This window comes from Lepisma saccharinum, chromosome 1 (assembly GCF_977018435.1).
Source record: "Lepisma saccharinum chromosome 1, izLepSacc3.1, whole genome shotgun sequence".
NCBI classification, from domain to species: domain Eukaryota; kingdom Metazoa; phylum Arthropoda; class Insecta; order Zygentoma; family Lepismatidae; genus Lepisma; species Lepisma saccharinum.
The window spans coordinates 114,507,323-114,522,884 of record NC_139229.1 but is presented as its reverse complement, the minus strand read 5'-3'; the positions used below and the strand labels follow the sequence as shown (position 1 = coordinate 114,522,884).

General features: G+C 36.8%; 1 protein-coding gene across 2 annotated transcripts in view; it reads left to right on the top strand.

Annotated features, from left to right (window-relative positions):
• The window catches only part of LOC145999566 (uncharacterized), a 44,615-nt gene that overhangs the window by 702 nt on the left and 28,351 nt on the right, over nt 1–15,562 (top strand). For both annotated transcript variants that reach the window (XM_083136582.1, XM_083136591.1), the window contains exons 2-4: nt 4,223–4,326; nt 5,141–5,316; nt 14,062–14,390. In XM_083136582.1, coding sequence (XP_082992708.1) covers nt 4,230–4,326; nt 5,141–5,316; nt 14,062–14,390 — 602 coding nt within the window. In that variant the 5' untranslated portion in view covers nt 4,223–4,229. The remainder of the gene's footprint in view (nt 1–4,222; nt 4,327–5,140; nt 5,317–14,061; nt 14,391–15,562) is intronic.

The window sequence follows — 15,562 nt, the reverse complement described above, 5'->3', positions numbered from 1 at the left end:
TGCTTTTGCTAGGTGAACCGGATGCTACATAGGTTTGATGATGCAACGCCCTGTCAGTGTTTTTAACCCCTTTTTTTTAACTATGCTTGCCTAAGCTAACCAAACCTAACCTACCCTTATCGGAAATGGTTTGTGGGGCTATCCGTCAGCTACCTATGCATAATGTACAATTTGCACACGTGACGAACACGTTAGTAGGTATTTTTTGGTGAATAAGGTTGGAAACTCTGCATACCCACTATAGTAGTCAAGCTGTGTCCGCCATATTGTGTTTTAAGGAAGCGAAAGAAAGAATAAGAAAAAATACTCTTCGAAATATTGTTTGTTTTCGCGTAAAAAGCATAATGGCACTTTGAACTATGTTCCGCAATACACAATTGGTAAGTACAAACCATGTGAAACACAAAATATCCGATTTTAATGTGTTTCCGATATACGGAACTGGTATCCATATTTCACTTTTAAAAGTATTACCGGTATTAATATTTACTTTCGAAACTACTTAACTCCGATTTTCTTCATATTTGGACTAATTGAGGCCTCCTAATTATGAATCTGGGTACTACTTTTCTATACCGGAGACATCTATCAATGATTTATTTCACAATTTTTTACATTGCTAACATACTATTCTGCATTGCGGAACATTTCTTTAGGTGAAATAATGAATTTCTAACGAAAATAATGTCTATTTCTTACATTAACGAGTACTTACTGTTGTTCCTTATTTCCCACAAACCATCCATGGGCAGCCCGAGTTATGCCTACTAGGTTAGGTTCTATTAGCACTCCTTTCGTTCAATTTAGCATATACGGACAATACGAGAGCGTGTTGTGGTCTCATGCAGAAAGCAAATGGCGGCAGCAGCAATAGTGCGTCGGAAATAGATTTTCGTAGAAAACCACATGCATTTGCATTAAAATGGATCAAAACTACATTCCCGAACATCAACAACGCTACAGAAAATGATTTGCGTAAGTACTTTATCCTGTAAATTTGAAGAAATCTGTCTCCGGTATAGTAAAGTGTTACCTGAATCTGTAGTTAAAAGTTATCGGAAACTATTAGAAATTTCAAAATAAGCTAAAATAAGGCATTAGTTTTCAGAATGGAAACAGTCTATTTTCGCGAAATTTTTTGTTTCACAATGAAACAAAATATATATAGCCTATTCCTGATACTACCACGACACCAAATTTTAACTATGTTTGCCTAACCTAACCACACGTCAATGGTTCGCAATTATTTCGCAATTTCTAGACGTTTCCGACAAATTTTAACTTAGCAGGCCTCAATTAGTAAGTATGTCAAATATGAAGAAAATCGGAGAGGGGTCCGGTCATCTTAAGTCATACCTTATTTTCTAATATACATATAAAATAACGTAGTACGATGTGAAATGAAGACACAGGCCAAAGTTCCGATTGTTTAATTCTGAGTTTATCATGTTGCACAGGCAACTTTACATAGTTTGATTTCTAATTGGCTGTTAACACAAACTTCTTTGTCTTAGTGATTACTTACTGCGCATTTTCTGTAGAACGAATTTTCCCTTCCGTATACTTTCTTTTTGGAACAGTCATTCGTATAAAGCTGTCTTGGATATGAATTACTGCCGTCATCTGTTTCACATGCGTGGGTCAGGTTTGGGACACTTAGCGTTAATCAAATATATCTAAATCCTTTCGTTGTTAGGTTAAGTGAGCCAGATTTTGTGCTCTTAGCATTAAAATATAATGCTTTAAGCACCTGAAAATCTGCAAACATTCATGTCCAAGTTGACTGTAAAACCAAGGATGCCTGCTTGGGCAAGCTACATTTTAAATCATAATTTCTCTGGTAATTAATTCATAGTGAAACTTTTAACTGTGCTAATTAGTTTCTCCAAGTTTCAAACTTCTAAAGTACTTCCTAATATCCCTATAAAAGGTGCAAAATTCATTAAACATTTGGAACCATTACCATGGCAAAACAGCTGCAGGCTGAACCTTGCCCCTTAACTCTTCGTGGGTCGAGAGAGAGAAGTTACGTCATTCGTTGCACATGGTGTCAGGGAGCCACTTTTCAAAATACCTTCAATTAAGTCTAAAATGCCAGACCATCAATTATTGTGATTAAATCTTTATATACAAACAATTGAGATTGTGTAAATGTACATTCTAGGAATAAAATAATTACACAGAACAAAATAAGTAATGTTCTAGATTATCAACATTTTCATGTTGCATGTGCGGCTCTGAACTAGAGACCGTCTTCAACCCACACAGGGCGAATAAAGAATTGAATTGAACCAATATTTTACCATGCCAATACAAAATTCCAATATTCCTCAAAGAACCTAAAGTAATTTAAACACCTTAATTAATATAAAAAAATGCAACATATTTTGGCACTTTTAAAAACAGGGCATATGAATTATCCACCCATCTTCTTAAAAAAAATGTAATTTGAAAATTTGAAACTCTGGTATTTTGCCTGCTATATATTCAAGGTTTTAATGTAATCTCCCAAGAAGAAAGAATAGGATACCTGATTGTCTACCAAAACATAATTCTCCTTCAGAATTATTTATAAGTAGGGAAGTTTTAGTTTTATTTTCCCCTAAATTTCGGGGTTATTTTTTACTGCAATTCGGTGTTATTTTTTGCGGTTTAGAGCAAATTTCAGTGTTATTTTTACATTCGTTTTTACTGTTTCTTCTATGCATAAGATATTCACGTTGCTTTAGTTATCGAAAATTAAAGCAAATTTTAGTTTTAATTACAAAAATAAATAAATCGACGGCTTACCTTTGTGAGAAATTACCAAATTTCTTGCATTTGGAAAACTATTTCATCTCATAGGCCACTAAATATGAAATGTTTATTGAAGGATATCACCCAAATCTTTGAACAAAATCATATTTCAAATTCACTCTCACAGAATAAAATTTTCAAAAATTGTTTTCTTAAATTCACTTTTCAGTTTACAATAACATTGATGATTTTCCACGCACAGATGGTGAGTAGTAAATGTTCGCAGTATTCACTCACCACACTTCCTATATAAAAATGAAAACTTCTAAATAGAAAGATAGCAGTTTTTTTTCATTCACTCTAATGGAATGGTTACTATAACAAAGGCCTCCACAGTATCTTCTTTCCTTCTTTTAAGCTTCTCGAAGCCTTCAATGACAGAAAGTTGCCGGTTTGTTACACTCACTTTACTTTTGTTCTCGAGCCTCCCCGACGGCATAGTGGTAATGTTGCCACCTTGTAATCAAGCGGTCCCGGGATCGATACCCGGTGGATCCAACAAACTGTAGGTCCAGTCGTGATTAGCCTTTATGTGCATAAAGTGGATGTGAAACAGCCTCTCACTTCCATTGCGCTTAATCAAGGAATCCTTCTGCTCCCATGTTATTTTGAAATTCAGTGATTACAAAATAATGTAGTTCTATCAGAAGCATAAAGTCTTTCAGAAGCAAACTAATGCATTCACTGCTGGCTTTGGGATGCTGTGGAGTACAGCACAGAAGGAAAAGGAGATGAAAGAATGCAGCTTTAGTGATTCTGACTGACTGAAATTTCCCTAACAATGCCAAAAAATCCCTCTAAGACCTCAAAATACCGTTTTGTGTACACACATACACCCACACTCCTATGCCCCTCCCCACACAACAGGTGTTTCTCCCTGAAAATTTTCCCGTTCCTGCGAAACTTTGCTATCGAGAAGATCCCCGCTGCAGATTCTATTTCAGGACGAGGTCAAAGCATTGTCAGTCATTTCTGCGCCAAACTGCAATAAATGAAGCATGACAAACTCTTTTGAATCGAACTTTCACTATCTAGACTAGAAATGGACAAATCTCATAGCACTTCTGGTAGTTCTTTTTGAACAGAAGAAGTGTTAAGCCCAGTTTATACTGCATATTTCACGTTATTTCGAGATTCTGAAACACCAAACACTTGCCTCCTTAACCTACCCAAATACATTGTAAACACTTTATTTTGCTTTCCTCAACTTTTCGCTGTTACTGTTAAAACAAAAACTTCATGTCCTTATTTATAAGTGTTAAATTTTTACAAATAATAGAAATTGTGTATAAGATATCTGTATTTACAGTCCATAATTAAAAGCATTGTGAACAGTGAATTTCATTTCAATTAGGTACTGTATGCTGGGTCATATCAATATATTTTTGTTGCCACATTTTATTTTTGTATTTAAATTTTATTCCAGTGAACCAATGTCATTTCCCAAGCGGAAATTAAATGATCAGGATCCTGATTATGAAGATAACAGCTCCCAGGATGTTAAGAGGTTAAGAACTTTAGAAGAACATGGTATGTATTGATTTATTTGAGCAAGGGCAATAATGGTCACATCTGATATTGAAAGATTTGTTAAAATTTAAGACTGAATAGTGTAATGTAATAATAAGTTACGTTGTTGATGGACTAACAATTGTAATGGGTTAACCAGATGCAATTAATTGAATTTTCATTGATTTTAAAAAGTGTTTACAACTTGGAGAAAACTAAATTAACATTATTTTAAAGTTTATTTGTTATATTTAGATAATACAAGATAGTATTTTTTCTAGTAATTGCATACATTGTGAAGAAAACACACATTTTTATTAATGTATATCACAAGCAATTATCTTTTTTTAATAATAATGATGATAATAATAATAATAATCATTTCCACTTAGTCGCAATCACATCTTCTTGCACCTGGACTTCAAACATATCAGTATATTGGTATGTTCAGAAATAAGGGCCATTCTCCTCTTGCTAACAATATTTCCAGCATTACTAAACACTTGTTCACAGGGAAATGAAGTAACTGAAATGCAAAGCTAATTTTAAAATTTTCAAAACGCACTTGTTACCTTCCTCAGAAGATGGAAAAGAAGCTAAGAACTTGCATATTGTCAAAAGCTGTAAATAAATGAAAAAGTTTCGTACAATACATGTCAATTTCCTTTCATTCTGTTACATTGTTTAATGGTATATTTTGAGGAACAATGACACACTTATTTGATTCAGCAAGTATTTTTTTTTATATAGTTAACCTTTGCACAAAAGCAGAATTTAAAAAGTTGTTAATGTCTGTTAATTTGGTGTGATTTTTTTTGTTCAATTTGCTTTTCAGCACGTGCAAATGTGTCACAGAAGATCTCAACCATTATTCAACATGAGTTTAAGGATGAATTGCAAAGGAAAGAGAAAGAAATTGATGAAATTGAATGCAGATTAGACTTAGCGAGAAGGCAGTTGCATGTTCTTCGCTATGCTATTGTTTCTGCCTATTACAATAGAAAACCACAAGTAAGTAATGCATGAAGGTACATCGGTGTGAAATTCAAGTATTATACATAATTTAGTTAATAGTAGAAGGCATTTTACGTATTGTTTGTTTGATTTAACTTTTTGATTTTCTTATGATTTGGTGGCCTCCCTGATGCCGCAGTGGTAGCGTCGTCGCCTTGTAATCAAGGGGTCCCGGGTTTGATACCCGGTGGAGGCACAAGTGGTTCGGATCCCACTTGAAACTGTAGGTCCAGTCCCGATTAGCCTTACTGTGCACAAAGTGGACTTAAAACAACAAATCAAGCAAGTTCTTATGATTTGGTAATGTGTCCCACGCGTGACACAAGAAATCAATTAATTTCTCCATTGACTGTTAAATTTCCACTTCAACTCCACTAAAATATTCAAAGGTCAATCACTTCCTCTCTTTCTCTTAAACAATTTATTTTTCATAATGTGAAAATTGACAGAAATAATTTAAATAACGTTCGTATTAAGTAAAGAGGAAGTGTTTTGTGTGTCCCAGCATGACAAGAAATTATTCAACTATAGCTATGGATCTGATAATGTATTCTAAGGGTAAGTGTGTTAATCACCAGTGTTAAGTGTCATAATTCATTGCCCAGAAACTAAGAAAAGATGTTCCTCAACTGTTAGTAGAATAGTTACTTTAATGTCAAAAGTGTAGTCTGTGCGGACCACCTGTGGCAAAGGAATGGCCATCTGTATTATAATTAGGGATATATTGATATGAAATTTTGACCAATGCCGATGAAGTTCAGATATAAAATTTATCAATATGGATAACTGATATTCTACCGATCCAATATATAATTCCAAATGGTTCTTGAAGAACCTGAATGGATCATTGGCCACCTTAATAAATGCATCTTTCAAAGTGACTGCAGTGCAAAGTAAGTTTCATATTTAGACATTTACCTTTTTAAAAAGTAGGATATGGAGATTATCCATAAAAAATATAACAAAATGGAAGAATTTTGCATTATTATATTATAAGATATTTATAGATATATCAGATTGGTAAAATAATCAGCAGGGACATTGGAACTTATTTTGGAATGGGGGAGGGGGTAGGTTTTCCAATATCTTAACCAGATTTTACAATCTCTTCCCCATATATATATATATATATATATATATATATATAATATAGTTATTGATTATATGAATATCCACAGTGACTCATAAGAGATAAGAGGATTGGTTGGTTGATTTGGTGTTTTAAGTCCACTTTATGCACAGTAAGGCTAATCGGGACTGGACCTACAGTTTAAAGTGGGATCCGAACCACTTGTGCCTCCGCCGGGTATCGAACCCGGGACCCCTTGATTACAAGGCGAAGACGCTACCACTGCGCCATCGGGGAGGCCCCAAGAGATAAGAGGAGGCCGAGTCTATTACGGATTATATTATTACTTACAATTCCATTGAACGGTGCTTAATACAAGAAAAATGAAATAATATGTCTTACGATACGATAATTACCACAAATTTCCATCACTGCCTGGTACTCGATCTTTGCATGCAGTTAGGCATGATGGTATTGAGGCATTCCTCTTTTTTTAAAATTATTACTGACATAACTGAAAAAGTGCTACTTTTAAAAGTGGATGAAAGTTGCCAGTGTTCTCATTTACCATTTCATAATTTTGTAAATCGTAGAATAATTTTAACAAAAACGTCTCATACTAAATAAGAATTACATGAATGAAAAAGTTAGAAAGAAATAATAGATTTAGTTTATTTTACTTCACTTTTCTGGCATTTTTGGCTAATCGCGAAGGCAGTCTACGAGATTGAGGCAATATTATATCTTGAAGTTTGTAGGTGCTATATTTTTAAAATTTTAACATATACAACATTTCTGCTTCTGAAAAGATTTAAAATAAACAAACAATTCTTTTACCTTTTACTGATATTTGCAAATCTCAGACTGCTATTCAGAGACTGAGATTAAACAATGGAACTCTCAGTAATTTTAGAACATTTGCTAGGCTAAAGTGTTCCAACGAAGACTATCAAATGTAGTGCAAGGTTTTAGAGGGCTGAGTTATCAAATATGGGTCAATTCGCCACGCCAAGCCAACAGCTTTGAAATTAGATATTTTGATCTGTAATTGAGGACTAAAAGTGATAAACGTTGGAAGTGCCAAAAGCAAAATTGTTAGGAAATCACATCGTTCCGCACATCAGCCTATAAGAACGTGCACACTAGTGACCTCTTTACATGCCCTTTGAACTACTTAGACAGCTATCAGTCACATTTCACGTTTACCACATTATAAAGCATGGCACATTTTACAGTTTAACATGGAAAACGGTGTTTGATTTATTGTGGCACTTACAGCGTTTACCAATTTTAGTCTTCATTTATCATAGCAGCTAGGTACCTGGTATGCATTTGAATGAAATCAGTCTGAACTTTACAAGACTTGAGGCGTCAGAGGAGATCATCCCCCTCTCAGCCCTGAGAGGTGTAATCATGCCTCCATCTTCCCTCCTAAAACTAAACAATTACTATCCCAACGTAAAAATAAATCACCTGCTAACATAAGAATAAATAGTGTTACCTCTCTCTGAGGTCTAAAACTAAGTCGTCAGTCCTGAACATGATGTTTAAAACAAACAGTAAATTTTTAATAAAAATGTCCCAATGAATAAACGATCCTCCCTTCCCACGAGAGGAGGTGGTTGATACACTCCAAAGTTTGCAGCGTTAAGCCTGGTTTACATTGGTCGAGTAGACAGGAGAGAGCTGGACCGAGTAGGGTAAAGCTTACTACTCTCCCCATGTAAACAACTTGAGATAGTACTGGATCCAGTACTCGCTCCAGTAGTCAGGACAGTCAAGTGGCTGTCCAAGGAGGACAGCGACTCCACCGAGTTGCTTCCTCCCCCACCGATTTTTCACTTGCGCATAAACCCGACGGACACTCGATCAATGTAAATGCTTTTTGAGGCGAGTGTAGTCTGTGCTGTTGTAGAATGTTCTGAGTTTACTTATTAAGAAGTGAACAATTAATAGAAGGTGATCCAAGAATATTCAAACAAAAGAAACTACGGGCGTATGAGGCCATAAGTGCAGGAGATGAGACTTGGTGTATTTTGCGTAGGATAAGTAAAATTGAAAATAAAAGAAATTACGTTATACGTACAACCCAGAACAATTGAAAATAGAAAATGAAGGATTTTTTTTTTTTTCTAGACACGTCCTCATGCATTGTTGTATTTATTTCTCGTAAAAGAACGCGTGTAAACTGTTTCAGAGCTTTTTTAAAATCTCCAACGACGCCCATGGGTTCATTCTGTCAAAATATCACCAAACAACTGCAGCCACTATCCCACTTTGCTACAGTCGAGTAGAAAGTGTGTAAACAGGACAGCGACTCCACCGAGTTGCTTCCTCCCCCACCGATTTTTCACTTGCGCATAAACCCGACGGACACTCGATCAATGTAAATGCTTTTTGAGGAGAGTGTAGTCTGTGCTGTTGTAGAATGTTCTGAGTTTTCTTATTAAGAAGTGAACAATTAATAGAAGGTGATCCAAGAATGTTCAAACAAAAGAAACTACGGGCGTATGAGGCCATAAGTGCAGGAGATGAGACTTGGTGTATTTTGCGTAGGATAAGTAAAATTGAAAATAAAAGAAATTACGTTATACGTACAACCCAGAACAATTGAAAATAGAAAATGAAGGAAATTTTTTTTTTTCTAGACACGTCCTCATGCATTGTTGTATTCATTTCTCGTAAAAGAAAGCGTGTAAACTGTTTCAGAGCTTTTTTAAAATCTCCAACGACGCCCACGGGTTCATTCTGTCAAAATATCACCAAACAACTGCAGCCACTATCCCACTTTGCTACAGTCGAGTATAAAGTGTGTAAACAGCTACTCACCATAGAAGGGTCGAGTCGAGCAGACAGACCAGTAACTCTCACGTTTACTCATCCAATGTAAACCAGCCTTAAAAACCCAAAAGGGCAGATGGTATATCGAGATGATACTTGTACAGACAAAGGTAATAGTATTACCCATTACCTTTGTCTGTGATACTTGTCTGTCTCTAGTCTTGTCTTTTTCTGCCCTTTCAATCGGAAAATATAAAAACGTAAGGAGAGAAGTAAAAGTTACCAGTCATTTGATTCTATGTCAGGCGACTAAGTGAAGTGCAGTGATCTTCCGATGTGACCTTGCAGTCAGTGTACTTTCTAAATCCAAACTCATCATTACAATTCCCAGAGTAAATGCCGAAACACGCCTTCTGCAGTTGTTCTACTCTGAACAATAACTGTGTCATCTGACCAAGTCTAAATTTGGAAAGGTAAGGGGAGATTAGCCTAGACTTGAATTTCCAAGAACTTGCAAGATGCCCTTTTCTATGGTCGATGACCTTTTTGACAGCAAGGGGTCCTTAAAGAAAGCTCGTGTTCGGAAAGTGCACCGGAAGGTTTAAAGTTAAGCTGTCCTCTGTTCCTCTACCCCGATGTATTGTTATATGCAAGCTTGTAAGCAAAACTGGAAACAGAAGCAGTGAATTCCTTCAGGATTCTTGCTTTGCAGAGACCTTACTGCGATGTCAACGGAAACTTGAGTGCATGTTCACAAATCTAGTGCAAAAATATTTTTCCAAATATTCTTCAAAATCAAGATAAGTTGAAATTAGTCTCATTTTTAGGGAGTGACTGTCGTGCAGGATGTGGTGGGAAGGGGAGCAAAAATACAATGTTGCCCCTCCTCTGTGGTTTCTTCATATCAGGCAATAACGAAAGCATTTGTGGGTAGAGGCAGAACAACCAAGGAAGGAGTATTTGTTTCTGGGCCATTTAGATTTATCAAAAGTTTACTGTTTGTTTTAAACGTCATGTTCAGGTCTGATGGCTTAGTTTTAGACCTCAGAGAGAGGTAATACCATTTAATCTTATGTTCACGTGTGAGTTTTTTTTTACCCGTGCATATAGCACTGTGCCATTAACCACTTGCCTTACTAACCCGAATTATCTCGGATGTGGTACTCTTCCGACAAAATATTATCCTGAGTTATCTTGGAAACCTGAGGAGTTTGAATGTAATTTTTTTACCGGCCCGTACTAAGTCGGGCGGAACTTTCATGATGAATTGGGTAGGTGGAGTTAGTTGCAAGTCCGGCCAACAGATGTCTCGAGCGTGCACTAATTTTTGTGCCTGCCTTGAGGCGCCAAGAAGTGAAGAAAGACTACAGCTTTTCTGCATTGCGTGACATTCGGTTGCTTGCAAGAACGCATTGTTCGGAAGTGTTGATTCGGTTGGAACTTTCTCATCCTTTTGGCAGCAAAATGAGTGATATAAGCACAGACATAAGTGCATCAGAGTGTAGTGTAAGTGCTAGTGGCAGTGAAACAACGCTAACTGACTGTGATGATATTTCAATCAAAAGTTCGCATTCTGATGTTAGTTTGACGTCTGTTCGAGTGTGGCAAGAACTTCATCCTGAATCTCCAGCACCAGCTCCACCACGCTTTCCATTTTCTGCTCAACCACGTGCCAAGTATGATGTAGACGAAAGTAAGGGCTTGATACAATTTTTCGAACAGTACATTGATAATGATATTGTGACTCTAATAGTAAATGAAACGAACACATTTGCAGTGCAAGAAGGGAATGCAACTTGGAATCAAGTAAGTGTGAACGAAATGCGAATTTTCCTTGCTCTTACAATACTACAAAGCATTGTAAAGAAACCCGACCTACAGTTTTATTGGACAAAAAATCCATTGTTGCTAACTCCATTTTTTTCACAAACAATGAGCTACCGTCGTTTCCTTGAGATCAAAAGGTACCTTCATTTTTCAAACAATCAAACCTATGATCCATCCAAATCCAAAGCTAAATAAAATATGGCCCGTTATTGAACATCTGCGGCAGAAATTTCAAACACTTGTTACACCAGAAAGAGAACTATCTATTGACGAAAGTCTTCTTATGTTCAAGGGAAGGTTGGGTTGGATTCAGTACATACCACTAAAAAGAGCGAGGTTTGGGATAAAGTCGTATATGCTTTGTGAATCAAAAAGTGGCTATGTTTGGGATATAATTGTTTACACTGGGAAAGATACACACTTCATGGAAGAATACAAAGATTTACCTGTGTCTTCCCGTGTTGTTATGTCTCTCTTACATCCTCTTCTAAACCAGGGATTCAGTGTAACAATGGACAATTATTACAATTCACCCCAGCTGGCAGATATTCTTACAGAAAAGACTTACCAAAGGAACTGAAAGATATGCAAGTTGAAAAGGGAGGAATCATAGGTTTCAGGAGGGGTAAAGTAACAGTTATGAAGTTGAACGACAAAAAATATGTTGGTCTATTGTCGAGTGTACACACAGTTCATATGGTGAAAGTAGAGAGGCGGGGAGAAGCAAAATATAGACCTCAGTTTGTTATTGACTATAATGACACTATGGGTGGGGTGGATAGGGTAGATCAGCATCTTGCTGATTATGCAACACCCAGAAAGCGTGGCAAAAAATACTATAAGAAGATTTTCCTACACCTTCTTGATCTGGCCATATGGAACTCAATTGTTTTGTACACAAAATGTGGTGGAACAAAATCACACCTGGAATTCCGTCTCGAACTTGTGAATGACCTGATCAAGCAGAACCACACACCATCACTGTCACCAAGATTTGGACGACCAAGCATACATCCAAGTCCACTACGACTTTCAGGATCCTACTAAGCAGTGTTATATGTGTTCAAGAGTACGTGATGCCCGGGGCAAAAAAATCAGAAGGGAATCCCGCTTCTACTGTCCTGACTGTAATGTGGCTTTGTGTGTAGTGCCCTGTTTCCGTGTATACCACACAGCACCTAGTGTCTGAAGTGAAATGCTACAGGTAGCAGAACACCTAAACGTTGGTAAAACGAACATTTTCAAATGAAAAAGAAAATTGTTGCTCAGAGTTTACTCGGGCTAGTAATTATGTGAGTGGTTTGTGAAAATAATAATTACTTCTTTTGTCTTTTGAAATCAATATTATATCATTTATAACATAAACAACATACCATTTTGTTCGTTGCATTATTGTTAGTAAATATCACAATTTATATCACATTTAACAGCTCCGAGTATACTCGGGTTAATAAAGGAATGTCTATTTGGAGTAGAATATTTTGATTATTTTTGATTGTTGTACCAAAAATCATTGTTAATGTAATTTTGCATGTAAAGTAGTAGTAAAATATAAAATTAAAAAAAAGTGTAAAATTTTTACGTCAATTTGGAAAAAAAGTCGTAAGGCAAGTGGTTAAGACACATTTACGAAATGTGTGGGTAAGGCCCACACATTCAATCTCGGTCATTTTAGAGTTGATTTGATCAGCACCATGCTCCAGCTGCCTTACTCCCAGTGGAGGGAAATTCTACTGACTGTCTAGGGACATCATGAAATAATGAGTAGATGCCACATAACATTCCCCCCCCCATGGATAAAATTTATCAAGCAGAGGGGGGACACAAGTACACAGAGGAGAAAAATCCCCCCATCCCCCCTACAAAACTCAAGGTTGCTCTCAGGTACCTTTTCTTTTGAGGCTGGGTGAGCCCTGGAGACGCTTTATGCTGGGAAAAGGCCAGAAAAATTCTGACCTTAGATCACCCACCCCGGGAATTGAACCCGTCTCTCCGCGTGAAAGTCAGATGCACTATACATCCGCGTCTCGCATTCGACTCTATTCTTTTTCCAACTTGAACTTTTCAGCTAGAAGACTCAAGCTTTATCTGCCCCCTGTTTGTTGTCCTTGCATCCATGCATTGTAGATGTAGATGGAAAAGAATAGATTTAAAATAAAGCTGTTCTATGCCCCCCCCCCCCTTTCTCCCTTCGCATCGGGGTACTGTTTATTGTTTCACACCGACCACACCTGTACATGCAAAACCTGGTAGACACAAAGGAAAACTGGAAACCGGAGCTGCAAATTCCTAGGGGGATAATTCCACATTATGCTTGATTTGTGGAGACATGGCTGTGATTCTTATCTGCAACGTATATTTTTCTGTCGCATACTTCTTTCTGGTAGCTAAAATTTGAGTTCGCGGTCATTTATCATGTGTAAAAATATTTTTCCATTTTCTCAAAGCGAAACATAAGTTGGAAAAAACAGTGTCATTTGTATCAAGAGAGTGGGGGGCAAAAAGACTATCTTGCCCCCCCCCCTCGATGATGAGTGCTCCCCAGTTCCGACGTCCCTGATAATCAGTAATTTTACCGATACACCAATATGTCTATATCGGCCAAAACTGATTAATCTGTCCCATTCCTAATGTTAATTAATACTTCAATAGCCGCGGTGGCTCAGTCGGTAACACGTCTGACTACCGTGCTAAAGGTCACGGGTTCGATCCCCAGCTGGTTCAAATCCGGGAACTTTTCTAACGATGGAAGAAGCGGCCCTGGCGCCCACCTAGCGTCGAATAACATGGGTACCTGGGGGAAACCCTGGGGGGTAAAGGCAGTCAGGGGCGTGATGCTGATCACATCACCCCCCTCACAACCAGATCAAGAAAGTTTGAGGCATTACCCCCACACCCCCTATACACCTTCATGGTGTGGTGCTATGCAGAGGGGAGCACTGTACCCTTTTTTTTTAATTAATACTTCAATATTTACAAAACCCATATGATAGGTTCAACTTCTGAGTTTATATTTTTTTTTTTCTACTGAAAGATATGTTATTAATATCCAATGCCTTTTTTAGGTTGTAAAAAAGAGTGAAACCCAGCAACCAACAATTCATCCAGCAGTTAAGAAGTTAATTGGTAAACAGCCAAAACTTTACATAAAGGAAGAGCCAGATGCTGTTAATTTCTCTCATTTGGCTGTTGGGCAGAGTTTTGATGATAGTTGTAGCAAGGAGCATGAAGAAACAGCTGTTGAAAACAATGAGAATCCTGCAAACACTGAAGAAAATAAAAATGAAGAATCAAGTGCTACAAAGATCCCACGCTACATTCCACCAAATCCAAAGTCTACAGATGTAATAATCCATAGTCCACCGAGAGGTGTAAGGCACAAAGTGAAAAGGAGGTTTGTTGTCTTAAACTTTAAATACTATATTTCGTTCAGATTTTTTTTCAGAAGGAAAATAAAAACACAGTGAGTGAGGAATGTATTGCATATGTACGAGGGTTGGGATATAAGTCATGGCAACTGTATTTTTTTGCGAGAATGTGAGACCGACACGAAAATCTGATAAATGGCTATTTTGATACACAAACTCTGTTCATGCTGGCTGATGGTGGTTGACTCAACAATGAAGTAATTACCACTGACTACGCTAACCGTTCATATACTATGGGTGCCATGACTTATGCCCCAGCCCTTTAGTAATAATGTTAAATATTATGGTCTGTTTTGTTATTGATACACATGGATTCAAAACAATCTAGATCTTTGAACAGTTTAAAGTAGTTCAGAATATTCATAAATATGAATATATAAGTAAGTGTTCCACTGGAACTACACCGTATCAATATACTAGAGTTTTACTTTAAAATATTCATAGTGTTTATGTATGTAGTAATCAGAATAGCTGTAATTTAATTAGAAAATCAATTTATCACACAATACTGCCCTAAATTAATGAAAATTATGCATTTTGCATAATTTCAATGTTATTTATACTCGGCAAATTCTTGTTTGGTATTTTGCATCCTGCTGGATATGTGGAGTGGAAAAAGTATCTGCTGGTACAGTGGTTAAATTTGAACTGACAATTTATGAATATATTTATTTAAAACAGATTTTTTTTTTTTAATAATTTCTTTATGGGCGTATTAAAAGGTTTGGGGTGTAAAGGGTGCTCCTTCCACGTAGAACACCCAATTGTCAACCTCACTTCCACGTAGTACACCCTGGACTGCATTTTGCAGACTAACGAGGCTCTGGCGTCTGGAACTACTGCCAGTATAATCTTCGTAGGACTGTGTGTGTGTTGTCCTGTGTTTTGTCTTTATATGTTGCTGAGTGCTTTTTTACAGCCTCAGCTTTTATCTAAGGTAAGAATATTTTAATCCTCAGAAATTTGTTTCATTTTTGTTACGATAAGGGTCTGGACCCTGTATAGTGAGATGGGTGCAAAATAGCCTAAGTGCTGATGCACCCAAAGTTTTTAATTCAAATTCAAACATTAAAATGTTTTGGTTGCATTAATCCTATTGAAGTAATATCAAGTTACCAGTTTCCCTTTTTTGATGCTA